The 18,422-nt window shown below is 42.3% G+C and overlaps 1 protein-coding gene and 1 pseudogene across 1 annotated transcript; one reads left to right on the forward strand and one right to left on the reverse strand.

Moving 5' to 3' along the window:
- Positions 1-501: 501 nt before the first annotated feature.
- On the reverse strand, positions 502-8,666 carry LOC136463100 (probable F-box protein At4g22030; annotated as a pseudogene).
- A 1,406-nt stretch (positions 8,667-10,072) lies between these two features.
- Positions 10,073-12,572, forward strand: LOC136465414 (uncharacterized). The gene is made up of 2 exons (XM_066464158.1): positions 10,073-10,133; positions 11,872-12,572. Exons 1-2 carry the CDS (start codon positions 10,073-10,075, stop codon positions 12,570-12,572), a joined length of 762 nt encoding a protein of 253 aa, XP_066320255.1.
- The last annotated feature ends 5,850 nt before the right edge of the window (positions 12,573-18,422 follow it).

Here is an 18,422-nt window from a genome sequence, read left to right on the forward strand (position 1 = left end):
TTTAACATTTTTATATATGTCTTTAGGACGATGGAAAGTTTCCACTTTTTTCATGGATCTACTACATGACGCTTTTTTTTATGGATATCCATTTAAATATTTGAGAGATTACCTGGTAGATTTATTGGTCAACCATCTCAAGATCTTGGTGAAACGATATGATCATTGCATGTGCTCGGCTGGTTGAGAAACAAGCCGGATTTCACTGTGCGCGAATGAAAAACACTGTTTACTCTCTCACAAATTCCTCCAGATTCCTCCAAATTCCTCCCAGCGAACAGGCACCAAGCTACTCCCAATGGGTAGTTAATTTAATGCCATGTAGTTTATTTTTGTCGATGTGGTAAAATTAAAATCTACTACTAGTAGGTTGTAAAAAAAAACTAGGAACTTGTCATCGTTAAAATCTACAGCATACAAAATAAGATGCTAGCTACACCGTGCATACGAACAGTTGAGAGCACTGTAGTACAAACTACAACCAGACTTGGTCATCAGAACCTAAAACAGTTTCCCGGCGAAGTCGTTGATGACGTCGTTGAACGACGGCGACGCCATGTCCCTGAACTGCCTAAGGTCGGCCGTGCTCCGGCCGAGCAGCAGCGCCACCTTGGTCTAGAACACCTCGCCGTTCTCCCCGCGCTCGACGTCAGTCTCGACAAGGCACGCCTCGATGTCCTCCTGGACCTTGCGGTAGAACCCAGCGACGTTGTGGAACATGTCGAACAACATGCCCACCTGCTAGCCGTGCTCCACAGTGTTGCCCGCCGCCGCCAGCGCGCCGCACAGGCATGGGCGGCGCCAGGGGTATGCACATGTATGCCATGGAATACCCATGTTTTGGGAACAAAAACAAATACATATACAAATGTATAATGGTATAGCATGTTGGTATACTGGATGTTGCTGTTAGATTGATCTCTAATCCCAACTGGACCCAACGGCCCAGTTGGGCCTTTGATTCGTGCCCTGATCAGGGACGCCCAGCCCACCATGGCTGGAGGGCCCTATCACACTGTGCTATAAAAAGAGGTGGGGGCCGGCGGCTCTTATGACGAGGTTGACCTGAGCCGAGCTCCCCACCGACATCTAAACCCTAATCTGATCTAGAGGGCGCACAGCCAGTGATGGGAAGCCACCAGCCGCGCCGCCTCCGGACTCCACTACCTTCATCGCCGGTCGCCGCCGCTCATCACCGACGCCATCTTTACCGCCCGTCGCTGCCCTAGCGCAGACATCAACTCCATGGCGGACGCTAGCGGATCTTCCACCACTGCTGTGTTAGGTTGACACGTCCATCTACTACATCTCCCTTTCTCTCGTTCTACCTGCTCTAGTAGACGTTCTAGGTTTCGTGATACTATTCAACAGAAAGTAGCCCCTCGGATCTAACCCCTAGTTCGATCTAGATTCTCACAATGGTATCAGAGCCAGGTTTTCTATGGTTTTAGATCTAGATCGAGTAAACCGATTAGAAAAGGAAAAAGAAGGTTAGATCTAGTGCAGCTCTAACAAGAACAGAGGGTTCGGATGAACCCTAACCCTAATTGGGTGAAAGAAAGAAGGAGGGCTCGGTTTCACGTCTAAACCGAACCCTAAAACCCACAATCAATTCGGGAAAAAGAACAACAGTGAAACCCTAACCCTAACCCTAACCCTAACCCTAATCCCCAAATCGGATGAAATTCGAAAAGAAAATCCAAAAGCAGATGAAGGAAAGGATATGGGGATGTTGGGGGAAAGGGAGGCCTACCTCGCCGCTGCGCAGCGCTGCTGTCTCGCTAGCGCGCAGGAAGAAGGCCGAGCCGGGGGCGTTGCTCGCCAGGCTCTAGCCAAAGAGGCGCCGCGGCTAGGCCGCTCGACGGTGGCGCGCTCACCCACTAGGGAGCGCACACACCGGCGAGGGAGCCGACGACGGCGCCATGGCTGCTCGCTTCACCGTCGTCGCTCTCGGTGGCTCGCTGGGTGCTGCTGTGCTGAGGAGAGGAGAGAAGAGAGAGCGGCGAAGAGAGAGAGAGAGCAAAGTGAAGAATGGCCGCTAGGGTTTCGGGTCGGACGACACGGCGGTGTTTTATTCGAGCGATATCACCGCTCGGTCGTCAGATCGGCGTGGACGACTCAGATCGAGCGAGCCAGCGATGCGGCCCAGGCGGGCGCGCGCGGCCGAGTGACTTTGCCGGCCCAGGCCCAGGTTGTGGCCTGGGTGCGGCCGGGCGTCACGCAAGGGAGGTAGGCCGGGCCCAATTCCCGGCTGGGCCGAATAAACAGTGATGAATTGAATCAGTTTTTTGTTTTTCTTTTTCTAGTAAATGTTTATTTCCTGGAAAATGGATAAATGGCTTAAAGAAAATAGAAAAGAGAATTTTTGTGTGGGTCAAATTCACTAAATTGAGATTATTTTTCCGTTGCGTATTTAAAGATGTTATTTTCATTATTAAATTCGAACCAACGGGAGAATTTAATTTTGAAAATGGATATGTTTTAATTGATTATAGTATTGTTATTATTCTGACCAACGTTGATTAATGGTAATATTATGATGAGTTCTTTGTCATACATTAATTCTATTTCTGTCCAACGGTGTTGTAGATTTAATGTATGAACAATTATATGTTTTAATTTTGACCAACGTTGGAATTAAGGCATATAATTGTTGTCATTATTTATGTTCTCACACTATATGAATTATGTTTTCAGGTGGATACAACTTGATGGGTTGTATCAAAGAGATCCCCACTCTTAAAGGTGATAACTACATGGAGTGGAAGAAAAAGATAGACCTGGCCTTCATCTTGGTTGAGGTGGACTGGATAGTCACCACACCATGTCCCACAGAGCCTGTGGCACCGGTGAGGGAGACAAACAAGGCTGATGCCGCTTGGGCAACAAAAGAGAGGGATTTTGTATCCCAAAGAATGTCCTATGACCTTGAGCATAGGAAGTGGGTCACTACCAACAAGAAATGTTTGGTTGTGATAAAGAACACGATTGAGCCTGCAATTGTGGGCTCAATCCCAGAGTGTGACATCATCACTAAGTACCTTAAAAGAATAAAGAGTCAGTTCACTGGCTCTTCAAAGATATATGCTACCCAACTGATAAAGCAACTGGTGATAGAGAGGTACTTAGGTAATGGTGGCATAAGAGAGCACATACTAAGGATGAGCAATTTAGCATCCAAGCTAAAACCAATAGATCTGGCTCTCAAGGAAGAGTTCTTTATCCATCTAATTTTTGCTTCTTGTCAAAAGAGTTTAACACTTTTGTTGTCAATTATAACATATAGCCTGAGAAGTGGGACATGGAGAGGCTCATGGCTATGTGTGTGCAAGAGGAGGAGATAATGAAAGCTACCAATGGTGGCTCTATCAATTATCTGAAAGATAACAAGAAAAAGAATACTAATCCTAACTTCTCCTCAAAGTCAAAGGGAAAGGGTCCCATGTCGCATCAGCCTCAGCAGAATAAGTTCACAGTAGAGAAAGACCAGTGTCTCTATTGTAAGAAGACGGAACATTATAAGAAAGATTGTCTCGATTACTTAAAGATGATCATGGCAAAGAAAGGTGAGAACATTATTACGTTCATAAATGAATCCCTGTATGTATAGTATTTGAAATCTACTTGGTGGATTGACTTAGGTGCAACTATTCATGTTGCTAATTCTTTACAGGGATTCTGTTCGATGAGGACTACACAAAGAAGCGAAAGACACGTTAAAGTTGCAAATAGAGTCTGAGCAGAAGTTAAAGCCATTGGTGATCTTTCTCTATAGCTTGCTGATGGTTTCAAACTTATACTTAGAGATATTCTTTATGTTCCCTCATTATAGAGGAACTTGATTAGCGTTTCATGTTTGGACAATGATGGATATGATTACCATTTTGGAAATGGTAAATGTAAGATAATATTTAATAATGCATGTGTTGGTCTTGTTATCTTACAAAATGAGCTTTATTTGTTATCACTACGTGATGATGTAAATGTTGCATGCGATAATGAGAACGTTGTGTGCGACAATGTGAATATATCCTTGTCTGCGGATGTAAACAGAAAACGAAAGAGAGCTTACGATGCATTGTCAAAATTATGGCACTGTCGTTTAGGCTATATTTCGAGGGGGAGAATAGAAAGACTAGTTAAGAATGATATTCTTCCTCCATTAGAGCTCTCAGAATTAGAACAATGCAGAGATTGCATTAAAGGAAAGTATGTAAAGAAAATTGTGAAAGATGCCAAATAAAGCGTAGGAATTCTATAGATTATTCACACAGACATATGTGGTCCGTTTCCTGTAAAGAATGTGGATGGTTATGATTCATTCATAACATTCACAGATGATTACTCCCGTTATGTCTATATTTATCCAATCAAAGAAAGAACAGAAACATTGGATAAATTTAAGATATTTAAGGTAGAAGTTGAAAACCAACATAATTTAAAGATTAAGATAGTCAGGTCTGACTATGGGGGGAGTACTACGATCGGCATACCCCATATGGCCAAGTTCCTGGACCTTTTGCAAGGTTCTTATAGGAGAATGGCATAGTAGCCCAGTATTCTACACCGGGCGAACCTCAGCAGAATGGAGTAACTAAAAGGTGCAATCGTACCCTGATGGATATGGTGCGTAATATGATAAGTTACTCTACCTTACCGATAAGCCTATGGATGGAGGCGTTAAAAACCGTCATTCATATTCTCAATAGAGTACCAAGTAAGTCGGTGCCCAAAACATCGTATGAGTTGTGGACAGGAAGAGTACCCTCACTAAACCACTTACGTGTGTGGGGGAGTCCTGCTGAGGCTAAAGTATTTAACCCAAACATTAGGAAGCTAGATCCCAAAACAGTAAGTTGCCATTTCATTGGCTACCCAGAAAAGTCAAAAGGTTTTCGTTTCTACTGTCCAAATAGACATACAAAGTTTGTGAAAACGAGACACATTGTCTTCCTAGAGGATGAAATGATGAGGAGGAGCATGGTAGCTCGAGAAATTAACCTTGAAGAGAAGCGGGTGTATGCACCCACTCCGATGATTTATGAGCCATTTTTCTTACTACCTATTGTCGCTGCACCGATAGTACAAGATACTATGGTGCCAACACCTGTTGTTATTCCGCCTGTGGCAACAATGAATGATGATGAAGAACCTGTTCTTCAGGATCCTATAGAACCAATTGCCACACATAAGGGGGAGCAACAACAGCCTCAAACAGAAGATGTGCCAAATGTGGAGGCCCCTAGAAGGTCTCAAAGAGTTAGAAAATCAGCTATTCCTGCTGATTATGAAGTGTACAACACTGAGGAATTTCAAATGGAGGATGATCCCACCTCATTTGAAGAGGCCATGAGAAGTGATCGTTCATCAAAGTGGCTTGAGGCCATGGAAGATGAAATGAAATCTATGAATGCCAATAAAGTTTGGGATTTGTAGATAATTCTTAAAGGAGCCAAAACAGTAGGCTATAAATGGGTCTACAAAATAAAACTTGACTCTCAAGGGAATATAGAGAGATATAAAGCATGACTTATAGCAAAAGGCTTTATGCAAAGAGAAGGGATTGATTACAATGAAACATTTTCTCTAGTCTCATGTAAGGACTCCTTTAGAATCATAATGGCATTAGTGGCACATTATGATTTAGAATTACATCAGATGGATGTAAAGACGACATTTCTCAATGGGGACTTGGAGGAAAGTGTTTACATGGCACAACCGAAAGGTTTTGTCATGGAAGGAAAAGAACAAATGGGATGCCGCCTAAAGAAATTCATTTATGGATTAAAACAAGCTTCAAGATAGTGGTACTTGAAGTTTGATGAGACAATAAGAAATTTTAGGTTTAAAAGGAATGTAGAGGATAATTGTGTCTATACAAAGTTTAAGAATGGGAAGTTTATCTTCCTTGTCCTGTATGTGGATGATAACTTACTTGCTAGTAGTGATGTCAGTCTACTACTAGAGACAAAGAAGTTTTTGTCCTCAAAATTTGATATGAAAGATCTTGCTAAAGCTTCATTCGTTCTAGGGATCGAGATTCACCGAGATAGAAGTAAATGGGTATTAGGACTGTCACAAAAGGCATATATAGAAAAGATCTTAAAGAAATTTAGTATGCACAAATGTAGTCCCTCATCTGCTCCTATAGTCAAGGGCAACAGATATAGGGATTTTCAATGCCCCAGGAACCAATATGAGATCGATCAAATGAAAGCGGTTACATATGCTTCAGCTATCGGAAGCTTGCAATATGCTCAAGTATACACGTGCTCTGACTTGGCATTTGTTACCGGGTTACTTGACAGATTCCAGAGCAATCCTAGAACAGAACACTAGAAATTGGTAAAGAAAGTCTTGCGTTATTTGTGAGGAACGAAAGGCCTCATGATGACATATAGAAGATCTGATTCACTCCATATGGTGGGATATTCAGATTCTGATTATACGGGAGATGATAGAAAATCCACGTCTGGATATGTATTCACTCTCGCAGGGGGAGCTGTTTTATGGAAAAACTCAAAGCAACCCGTCACTATATCGTCCATAATGTATGCCGAGTTTGTAGCGTATTATAAGGCAACGGGGCAGGTGAACTAGCTAAAGAAGTTCATACCTAGTTTGAAGGTGGTTGACGACATCTATAGACCACTTAAGTTATACTATGATAATAATCTAGTAGTATAGTATGCTCACAACAATAAGTCAAGTAGTGCTGCCAAACATATTGACATAAAGTATTATATTGTGAAAGATAAAGTCTGGGATCAAGTCATAAGTCTTGAGCATATAAGTACAGTAAAGATGCTCGTGGATTCACTTATAAAAGACTTACCACCCAACGTGTTCAGAGAACATGTAGCCGACATAGGTTTAAGGAAAAGCCTATAATTCCTGGACAAAAGAAGGCCCAAAGATAAGTATCTATTTCAGAACAGAGTAGTGTATTGTAGCTGTTAAATCTATCGGTAATGGACCGTGACGATGAGACATGCTCTATGCGCTAATCTGTAATGGAATGAATAAAAGTAAATGACATAAAAGTGAAAGATAGAAAGAGATCAAGGGGAAGATTGTTAGATTGATCTCTAATCCCAATTGGACCCAATGGCCTAGTTGGACCTTTGATTCGTGCCCTGATCGGGGGCGTCCAGCCCACCATGGCTGGAGGGCCCCTGTCACACTACGCTATAAAAAGAGGTAGGGGCCGACGGCTCTTATGACGAGGTTGACCTGAGACGAGCTCCCCACCGATATCTAAACCCTAATCCGATCTAGAGGGTACACAACCAGTGACAAGAAGCCACCAGCTGCGCCGCCTCCGGACTCCACTGCCTTCACCGCCGGTCGCCACCACGCATCACCGATGCCGTCTTCATCGCCCGTCGCTACCCTAGCGCAGACATCGACTCCATGGCGGACGCTAGCGGATCTTCCACCACTGCGGTGTCAGGTTTGACACGCCCATCTACTACATCTCCCTTTCTCTCGTTCTACCTGCTCTAGTAGACGTTCTAGGTTTCGTGATACTATTCAACAGAAAGTAGCCCCTCGGATCTAACCCCTAGTTCGATCCAGATTCTCACAGTTGCAAATATGGCCCACAAGCCCAATAGAACAACTAGCAGTAGCAACCCACAAAGTCATAGACTCCAGAAAAACCCATTGACATCTCCCGACGCTCTATGCTCCCGTCGCTCGCATCGAGCCATCGACCGGAAGCAGCCGGCGGCACAAACTAGCGGCACGGTAGCACCTCTCTGGCTCTCTCCCTCAGCCCCCCTCGCCTCTCCTAGCTTTGCTCAACTGCGCCTGTCCGGCCCTAGCGGCCGGTGTTGAAGCCTGCCAGGAAAGGAGCATGCGGCGCCCTGCAACAGAGGAGCATCTCCCCTTCGGGCTCCGACTGATCAACCCTCCCCTCTGTCCCCATCCCAGCTTTGGCTTGAAGAAATGTGAATAAAGATTTTGTTTTCTATTTTGTTTTGCATTGTATTTGTAATTAGATGAAGAAGAAGGATGCTAGCATATTTGCACTTTGCTTATTACTATTGCATATTGTACTTTGCTTATTACTCATATTTGCATTGGAAATTTTTTTAACATGGAATACCCTGATGTGAAATCCTGGCTCTGCCTAGACGCACAGGGCGGCGCCGCCGGAGGCCCAGGAGCAGGAGGAGCCGATGAAGGCCGTGGCCAACACGGCCGTGCCCGCGAGCGCTGGCCCGGCGACGGCGAGGCCGCGGTTGAGCCACAGCGCCAGCTCGGCGTTCGACACCTGCTCCTGCTCGTCTTTGGCCCTGAGCACCCGCGCCACGCCGCGCATCTCGTCCTCCAGCTCCCTCGTCCAACCGTTGCCGGCGGTGGCGCATCGCCCGGCACCGACGTTGATGGTCTTGGCCGACTGAGCCGGCGGCTTCCGCCTGGGCCACCACCGGGTGGGCTCCACGGTGCTGGGGAACTTGTCCAGCATGCCGGGGAACAGCGGCATTGGGTACGCCACGTCGAGGGCGAGCACCCTCCTGGACGTCGTTGGCCTCGGCGGTCGCCGTCCCGTGGTAGTCGAGCGCGGCGCGGACGTCACGCCCGAGCTGCCTCCAGAGGCGCGTGGCGTTGCGCTGCTCCTCGGCCAGCTGCGATGGCTGGATCCTGTTGACGGCGGCCATGATGCCGGGAGCAGGGCGGCAGCGACGCCTTGCGACTGGAGAAGTGACTCCGTGACGGCCATTTGTGTACGTGTACGTGTAGTGTCGAGTGTGCACGCTGTTGAATTCACGATTATTAGCCCGCACGCAGGCACTTGTAGTTTCTTGCTTCGATCTGATCTTACATACAGTCTGAATACTGACAATTGAGCTGCTGTCTGTTCCTGGTTCTTGTAGGTTGAGACTTGAGATGAGCGAGAGGTGTACGCATAAATAAGCCCTGTTTAGATTTAAAAAATTTCGACCCAAAGTGTCACATCGAATCTTACGGCACATGCATGGAGTACTAAATGTAGACGAAAAATAAAACTAATTACACAGTTAGGTGAAAAATCACGAGACAAAACTTTCGAACATAATTAGTCCATAATTAGATACTACTACCAAATACAAACGAAAATACTACAATAGCCACAGTAGCCAAATCCAAAAATTTTGAAAACTAAACGCGCCCTAAGCGTCGAGGAGGGAGTCTCCGCCGTGTTGACGAGGGCTGGCCTCTGCACTCTGCAGCAGAACAGAACGGGTGGTACGGCACTACTGCAGTCTGCCGTTTCGGACGAATCCAAGGTCCGTTTTAGTTCCGAAATTTTTTGGCTTTTTGATTATTATAGCACTTTCGTTTTTATTTGGTAAAAATTGTCCAATTATAGACTATTTAGGCTTAAAAGATTCGTCTCACGATTTCTCGACTAACTGTGTAATTAGTTTTTTTTTATCTACATTTAGTACTCCATGCATGTGCCGTAAGATTTGATGTGATGAAAAATCTTAAAAATTTTTAGTTTTTGGCTTGCATCTAAACGGGGCAAGTCGAGGTCGACGATGAAGCACTCAAGACTCAAGACGCACCACTGAATCAGCTGATGTTGACGAGACCTCGCCACTGGCGACACTGACCTGATGAGCGCTACGGTATCCGTGCCGATCAAATTCTCTTAAATTTGACTATGTTTCTAGAAAATATTAGTGACAATTGTATCTCTAACTAAGTTTTTTTTATATAAAAATAGATTCAACGATATATCTAATAATACTAATTATGTGTCATAAATAGTAATATTTGCTTATATATATTGGTTAAAGTTGAGCACGTTTGACTTCTCGAAAAATGAGAACTATAGTTAAAAAGAGAAAGTTTGACTAGGTTTATAGAGAAATATTAGTAACATTTGTATCTCTAAATAAGTTTTTTAATAAAAAATAGATTCAACGATATATCTAACGATACTAATTATATGCCATAAATATTAATATTTGCTTATATATATTGGTTAAAGTTGAGCACGTTTGATTTCTCGAAAAGTGAAAACGACAGTTAAAAAGAGACTGAGAAAGTAACTCATAAAAATTAAGCTTATTTGCAAATGTCTTGTATCCCTAGCCTCGAGCCTTCGAGCCACGACAAGACATGTTTTCTTTTTTCAGGTAAGAATGACCGGCTCCTTAAACTACTAGTCCAGTAGTGCCGATTGATGTATTTGTTGGAAATTTGAGCGACATGATATAAACTCAGCGTATAAAATAACATTAAGTATGATACCTAACTTGATACCAAATATATATACAAGTCTATTTAGACTTGCCCTAGCATTTGTAAACCCTTCTGTTTATTTCAAGGCGTACACACAACTCAAGATCGAAACTTGTCAATTCTTATAAATGTAGATTATATGGCACCCAATTGGCATAATTGGGTTCATATTCGAAAACATTGTCATATACATGGTGCTAATATAAATCCATAGTCATGCACTATAATAATCCTATATAAGATATTAATAATGATCAAAGTGTGTCCTTGGAAACATCACACATAGCGCCGGGTTAGACCAGGGTGGCTTTTACCACCAATACATCTAAAATTTTAAATTGATAAATAATAATATATTTTGAAAGAAAATTTTCAGTGATAACACCATATTATTGGACAGTATCCAATTCTAATTTATAAGAAAAAAAATCCAAAAGGATCTCCTTCCGAAACTTTCCAATTACGAGTAGTTCTCGAACGAGCACTCGAAAAGATTCTGGCGGATCCTCGTTATCAGGCATCATTGAATTAACTAGTTTTTGAAAGTCTTTTTTTTAACTTAGCCCAATTCATGCATGATTCCGGATAATCCTCTTAGTTGGAAAACTAAATAGTTCGAAAGGCATATGAAATTTTCAGTGATAACACCATATTATTGAACAGTGTTTATATCCTACTCCATAGGCTAGTGGCAGTATGATATGATCAAGTTGCGCCACACCACTGGCAACCAATTAATTGTAAGGAATCCCGAGAGGAATATTCAGATTAGTTAGCTGGACCAGTTCGCCGTGCAAATGTGCATGTATTGTTAGTAAAATTCTTGGACCGGATCAATGCAAGTTCATGAATATGAATTCATGCATGCATGTACCTTTTCTAGCTCATGTATGCCAATTGCCAAGTTGATGGTACTCTGTGATCAGTCAGTCTCGACCAACACCCACCGGCCACCGCGCGCTCCTAGCTCGCTCACTGCCCTCGTTGGGAGGTCGCTGACGATCGAAGACATGATCAACACCTAGCTCCCTTGGTCACACGGAACGCACGGGCACGGACCTGATGAAGTGGGCCTCAATGCAAGTTCGTGGCACCAAATTTTGTGACGCACAAAGCGTCCCTGAACCACAGGGAACATTTTGGAACACAAGCTAGGTAGCTGCGGTCTGCGGAGTACGGACCATTGTACATACATGCCTAATGACTAATGACTAATGAGGTCGTCCTCTCTAGCTAGCTAGTTTCCGCGTTCACGAATGAACTTTTATTTTGTTGTTTTGGAACGTTACATATGCAGAGGTGGAGTTTATTTTAGAGTAAAATGCACCGGAGGTCCATTAATTTTCGTTGGGGTGTTATATAGGTCCATCAACTTTAAAACTGTATTTTTTATCCATAAACTTTTAAAATAGTTCACTTCTGGTCCATACCCATTTATTTAACCTTAAATTCAACCTACATTTGCAGAAAACCCCTCGATCACACTGTAGCCACGTAGCCTGACCTTAAAAAAAGGAGCTGCTTGACCTGCGTTTTGCACAGGGCCGGGCTAACCCCAAAGCTCAGGTCAACGAGCTGCTGGTCTTGGGGACAGCAACTGATACAGTGATACCTTTGCTGTGCCATGAAAAGAATTAAAAAGTAGCAAGTATAATTTTTCAAAGAAAAAAAGAATTGAAAGGCCATCACGCCCAGCCTCCTCCACGTCAGCTCCTCCGCGTCCAGCACCATCTACCAGTACCACCACGAGGACGGCGAGGACAGCGACGCCAGCACCGACGGCGGCAACGACTCGGACGACGCTGGTGAGGACGAGGACGCCGAGGCGCTCGGCGAGGCCACGCAGGCGGAGCAGCAGCTGCCCAGCGGCGACTTCTACTAGGGCGACCTGTGCGGGGACCTCCCGCACTTCGCAAGCAAGTTCTTGTGGACCGACGGCAGCATGTACAAGGGCGCCTGGCGCCGCGGCCGCACGTCGGGCCGTGGCAAGTTCTCCTGGACCTCCGGCGCCACCTACGAGGGCGACTTCGCCGGCGGGTACATGCACGGCCAGGGCACCTACATCGGCGAGTTCGGGGACACCTTCGCGGGGCTCTGGGCCAACAACCTCCGCCACGGCCGGGGCACGCAAGCATACGCCAGCGTCGATGTCTATGACGGCCACTGGCACGACGGCCTGCAGGACGGCCACGGCCGCTACATCTGGCGCCACGGCCACGAGTACATCAGCACCTAGAGGGCCAGCGACATGCATGGCTGCGGGACCGTCATCAGGGCCGACGGCGACCGCTACGACGGCGCGTGGGTGGACACCAGGCCTAAGGGCCCTGTAGCTGGCTACAAAATAACGTATTCTGTAGCCACTTTGAGTTACGATAATTACTATGTTAATTTACAAGATTATAGTAACTCCTTACTAAGTGGTTTACTATAACGTTATGGTAAATATCCCCATGTGTTATAGTAACCCAACTATCATAAATATGTATTGACATTATCGTAAATTAGTATATAAAATTATCGTAAATGGAGGTGGCTACAGAATAACTTATTTTGTAGCTGGCTACTGAATATACTCTCTCTCTCTCTCTCTCTCTCTATATATATATATATATATATATATATATATATATATATATATATATATATATATATATATATATATATATATATATAAGTGGAGGAGGGAGGGGAGGCAAGACTAAAGAGTGGGGGCCAAACAGGCAAACACCCCATGCATAATTAAGATTGCAATTTTTCTTTAGTACACCTCTAATTATTACACTAATTAAGACCTTTAAGTGAATTGACCTTCTTTTTTCTTTAGTGTAATAGATATGTATATATTTGAGTAATGGAATGCTGCAAAAGTAAAAATGTTGTTATCTTCGCTAAATTGGAGGTAATTTGTTCATATAATTCTATGTTTTTTCGTTGTTGTTGACAATGCCTTCCTACGTGAAATTTCTAGCTTTATATGCCCCCCTTGTGCACGTAGGATATGTTTGGTTGCCCTACTGCCCCAGCCTGCATGAGGGGAACCATATAAAGATGTCTGAGCAGTATGTTTGATTGCTTGTATTTGCTTTCTTGCATTCGCTCGTACAACTTTACCAAACACCTTCTTTTCTGAAATACGGTTTCACCTAGCCCACGTCCACTCATCACGTAGGATATACGATGCAACTTCAATCTGGTAACCAAACACATCCGTAGTCGTTGCAGTGTAAGACTAAATGGTGGGGAGTATATTTGAGGTACGACCTAATAACACTTAGCAAAAGAGGTCCGGCCTAAGCACACCCACGATTACTTAATTGCTCGTAGTCTCACTGGACACTACATATCACCCTTTCCTTTTCTATTGAGGAATGAACTATAGATACATGACTTAGATCGTGCATGGATATTACGTTTATCTTAGTAGATTTAGGCACAAAAAATAGACTAAATTCCCTGTTAATTTACTAGTAGCTACTAGTACTAGTTGACTCTGATTTCAATATTATATTGTTGAAAGCTGTACCAGTAAAAAGTACCTACACATCCACTGACGGAGGCTTTACGCCTAATATATGCGTGTTTCGGGCCATATTTAGTTCGCATCAAAATCTAAACTTTGGCACTATGTAAAAAGAATATTCTTCGTCACATTAAACTTGCGGTATATGCATAGAGTACTAAATTTTAACGAAATCAAAAATTAATTACACAGTTTGGTCGTACTTTGCGAGACGAACGTTTTGAGCCTAATTAGTCAACGATTGAACAATTATTACGAAGTATAAACGAAATGCTACAGCGTGCTACAGTGTTTGAGAAATCCGGCGGCACCAATTCCGTGGGCAACTAAACATGGCCTCGGTGGTCTGCACCAGTGGGCTGTATAGTTGACCTGGAGCCTTAACGTACCGTACCGGTTAAGTTCATATAATATGCAAAGTGGTTTGGAAGAGTAAGCACAATGACCGACGGCCGTTGACATGTACTCATCTGTCGCATGTTGTAGCACAATGGTTTGGCTCGGTCCATTTCTGAGATCGATCGATGCCGAGCACTACAAGAGTAATTAAGCAGATTATTTGCTTTCTGTGAACTTGTCGTATGGTATGTAATGTGAAGGCAACGGATGGGATTGGGAAGGGGCAGCAGGACAGCACTCTGCGCGCGGGCTGGTATTGTTCGCCTTGCTCGCTCGGTTTATAAGCCACATTTTTTTTAGTCAACGAATAATATTTTTCTCTCACAATAAATTAGTCAACAGTACCTTCAGTCATGGCTTATCAGCCAAGCGAACAGGGCAGTTATGTGTTATGGTCGTCACGCGTGGGCGTGTGCTCCATCAAGAAATTAATCTGGCTTGATCTGCATCTTTTTTCATCCGGAACAGTGTTTTTCTCTTACAAATTCCTCCAGATTCTTCTAAAATTCCTCCAAGCGAACGAGGAATTTTAGAAGAATCTGAAGAAATTTGTGAGAGAAAAACAATATTCCAAATAAAAAAAATGAATCAAGCCAGATTTAAGGGCACACGAACTAGGCTAAGTCAACGAGAACAGCGCATCGTCGTTGCAATAATGCGACGAGCAAATGCGTTCATCAGAGATAATAATAAGTATATTCATTCATGGACACACCGTCGTCACGCAGGGCAGGCGTGTGGAAGATTATGCACGGCAGGCAGTGTTTTGTTTACTAGTACTGTAGAACTTATTGCCACCGGTTATTTCCACCTGTGTTTGTGAATATCGCTGTTGGTTCGAAACCGATAACTGGTCCGACACACTTGGTTATACGATCCGGCGGTGATAAAACAGCGCATCGTTGTAGCTTTCTTCTTCTTTTATTATTAATTTTTACCTGTGCCGTATCTCTGTATCGGCAACCCCGGCCTGGCAATTAAAAAAATTAAGCTGTAGCTCTATTTTCTTCTTTTTTTTGTCGGTCAATATGCGACAAACCAATACACTCACCATTCATCATTCGAGCATGCAGTACGTGTTAATAATCGGCGTGTTTCATTAACATACGGCGTGAGCACCGGCAAACCCAACAACGGCGAACTAACGGTGGTGCTAGCTTCATCAGCTGGAGAAACCTCCGGGACGCTGACGAGCCAGGCTAGGTGTACTAAAGAAAAATTGCAATCTTAATTAGTCGTGTTTCAGTATTTTTTAGTATTTCAGAGGTACTGAGTATAGTACTGACTGATACTGAACACGGTTCAATACTACTCAATATTTTTTCAGGTTAGTTTTGGCTTGCAGTGTAGAATAATATTCTACACCTAGAGTGTAGCTGCCGTATAGTCTTTAATTATTTGTCTGAGGAGCCTTCGTGCTTAAGGAAGCGTATGGCATCTTCAATTATTCTCTTTTACTGTTGCTTAGACAGCTGAACGATGCTACGTGCTTCAATAATTATTCTAGCTACAGTAGAGTGACTGTATATTTCTTTTGCGCTGTCCTCTGTCGCGCACGATCTTATCCTTCTAGATATAGAAGGATATTCTTTAGTATGGATATGGTCAGTTACAAACATCAAATCAAGGATTCTGGCATTTGGTATGGATATGGTCAATTGCAAACATCAAATCAAGGATTCATAATGCTATAGAAGCAATGGAAATAGATCAAAGTTCATCAAAAAGAAGACGAGGTCTGGAAATAAAGATAGAATGAGAAAAAGGGAGACCATCTAGAAAACTAGGAACTTGGCCACCAGAAAAGAACCTGCATATAGTGATGTTTGCAACATCAATCATTCAGGCGTGGATCATACCTAGGAAAATACAAAAATACACATGAAGAAAACGCGTGTTAGGGGACAGCGCAAAAGCATTACACAGTGACTCTACTGTAGCCAGGACATATTAAAGCACGCAGCACCGTCCAGCTGTCTAGGCAACAGTAAAAATGAATAATTGAAGACTTTGTCTTGAAGGATCCTCTAGAAGATAAGCACGAAGGACGTCTCCAGAAGGCTCTTCCTGCTCTATAAGAGGAGAAGCCAGGCGCATGCATTCGACTGACAAGAGAGAGACATGAGAGAAGAAGAGAAAGCACCACTAAAGACCACCAGCACCAACACATCCACTCCACCTTCGCATAATCATGAAGACCATGATTTCAGAAGTCTTCTGAGAATCATCCACCACTAGTAGTAATACTCCACCACCTTTGTAAATTTGAGAATAAAGGAAGTCCATGTGATCTTTCTGTGTTTTAAGGTAATCCCTAAGGTTTGTGCTAAGTGTTTGGGGTTTTCTGAAAGGGAAAGCCGTATGTAAGCTTATTCTGTGGAAATGAATTAAACTTTCCTATTTTAATCCTTGTCTTCCTTTAAGCTCATTCATATGGAGCGATGTCTCTATGCTAGGGACCCTAGAGGAGAAACCTCTACGTGTGTTGTTCTCATGTTAGCCCTGGTAGCGGTATTTGTAGAGAACCCTGTGTGCGCAGAGAAGTGTTCCCTTCGGGTGAAACTGCTTGGGGAAACGATAGAGCCTGAGTTCTGTGTGTGCGTAGCTGGGGATAGCGAGGGAGAAGACCGGGTTAGCCTGGTTATGAAGCGAGCCAGTTATGCATATGATGAGTACCGAGTAAGACTGACATAAGCATAGTCACACGAGCGGCTGAAGCTTTGGTCTCATTAGCCTACAAAAGATCATGAGAATTACATGCATACTCATAATCCACATATACCTAATCACGTACTTAATAATCACGCACGCATCTACCATCCACCACAAGTGCTCTGTATAGTGCTTAAATAGTGAGAAAGTTTGGGTACCTGAGCCACTCCCGGATAAGTGCTCATGCACTGTTTATATTCCGAATTTAAATAGTAGCAAGTATTTTAAATAGTGACATGAATTTAAATAGTAACCATTGAATTTAAATAGTGCTATGAATAGTAACTCAAGAATTTTAAATTTAAATTTTAAGTTCGAGTTTGTTGCAGCAGTTTCTAGTGTATTCGACCCCCGTAGCAGTGGTATCGGAGCCTGGTTGTAAAAATTAGAATTTAAGGGATTTACTAAAATCTAGTGAAGATTGAAAAGCTATATTATTTAAATTTAGTAGTTAATATAAGTAAGTTTGTTAATACAGTCTTAGTTAAATACTTTACTTATAATGAAAACTCTAGATAGCAAGATCTAATATTATGAACAAAAATTAAGCAAGATACCTGAAGAATATAATACCTCCATGTTATGTGAATGGCCTATAATCTGAGAGAAAGAAGTATATTTTATTAGCAAATTGGCTAAATTAAAGAATGATAAGCAAAAATATAAAACCAAAGAAGTTGTGTAGAAAAATAATTATACTATAAATAAAGAAGAGCAGTGTGAAATTAATGAAAAGATTTTATTAGAAAGTTACGAAGAAGAAGAAAATAATGCTCAAAGTTACCAAGATTTTATAGACTCTTTAGATGATAAAGAGTTACGTAATCTAGATAATGCAATGGAAGGATTAGATATAATATCTAAAAATATTAATAGTTAAATAGAAACAAAAATAAAATTAATGAATCAAGAAGACTATGAGCACAATTGGATAAAAGGAATGGGTGATTATAATATAAAATATTCTTTCTGCATATATTATCCTAGTCAGGAAAATAGATTCACATGTAGCATATGTTTAAAGCAAGCATGTTCCTCATGTTTAAGAACTGATAACGAAAAATGGAGACAAGAAGTAGAACTAGAACCAGAAGATAAAATATTAGTATGCAGAGTTAGAAACTTAGAAAATAGAATAAATAGCTTAGAAGCAGAATTAGAAGAGCTAAGAAGTAAGATAGAACTCAATGAAGTAAATAAGATCAAAGAAAATGATAGAGGCATTACCGAGTTAAAGGATCAAGCAATATTAAATAGAAAAAAAATAATAAAGCTATACAAGTAAAAGACGCCATAATAAACTTTGGTAGCAAATATATAGTTAGGTTACCATTTAAAGAAATTATAGAAATAAGAGTACGTATAAAAGTAAAATTAATGCCTAACATCATTTATAAAATATTAGCATTAGTAGATACCGGTTATACAAAAAATATTATACATGATAAATATTTTGCAAAATACCCTAAAATAGTTCATACAATAGATTAAGATAAAGCAGAAATATCTAATGATATGTCTGAAATAAAAAAGGTTCATAATCAACTAG

The sequence above is a fragment of the Miscanthus floridulus genome, chromosome 7 (assembly GCF_019320115.1).
Source record: "Miscanthus floridulus cultivar M001 chromosome 7, ASM1932011v1, whole genome shotgun sequence".
Classification (NCBI taxonomy): domain Eukaryota; kingdom Viridiplantae; phylum Streptophyta; class Magnoliopsida; order Poales; family Poaceae; genus Miscanthus; species Miscanthus floridulus.

What these genes read in the sequence shown, in the direction of transcription:
- LOC136465414 (XM_066464158.1), top strand. Translation starts at nt 10,073, where the DNA reads ATGTCTTGTATCCCTAGCCTCGAGCCTTCGAGCCACGACAAGACATGT. An exon ending in GACATGTTTTCTTTTTTCAG is followed by an intron (nt 10,134 to 11,871) that starts GTAAGAATGACC and finishes TGCCATGAAAAG; the next exon opens with AATTAAAAAGTAGCAAGTAT.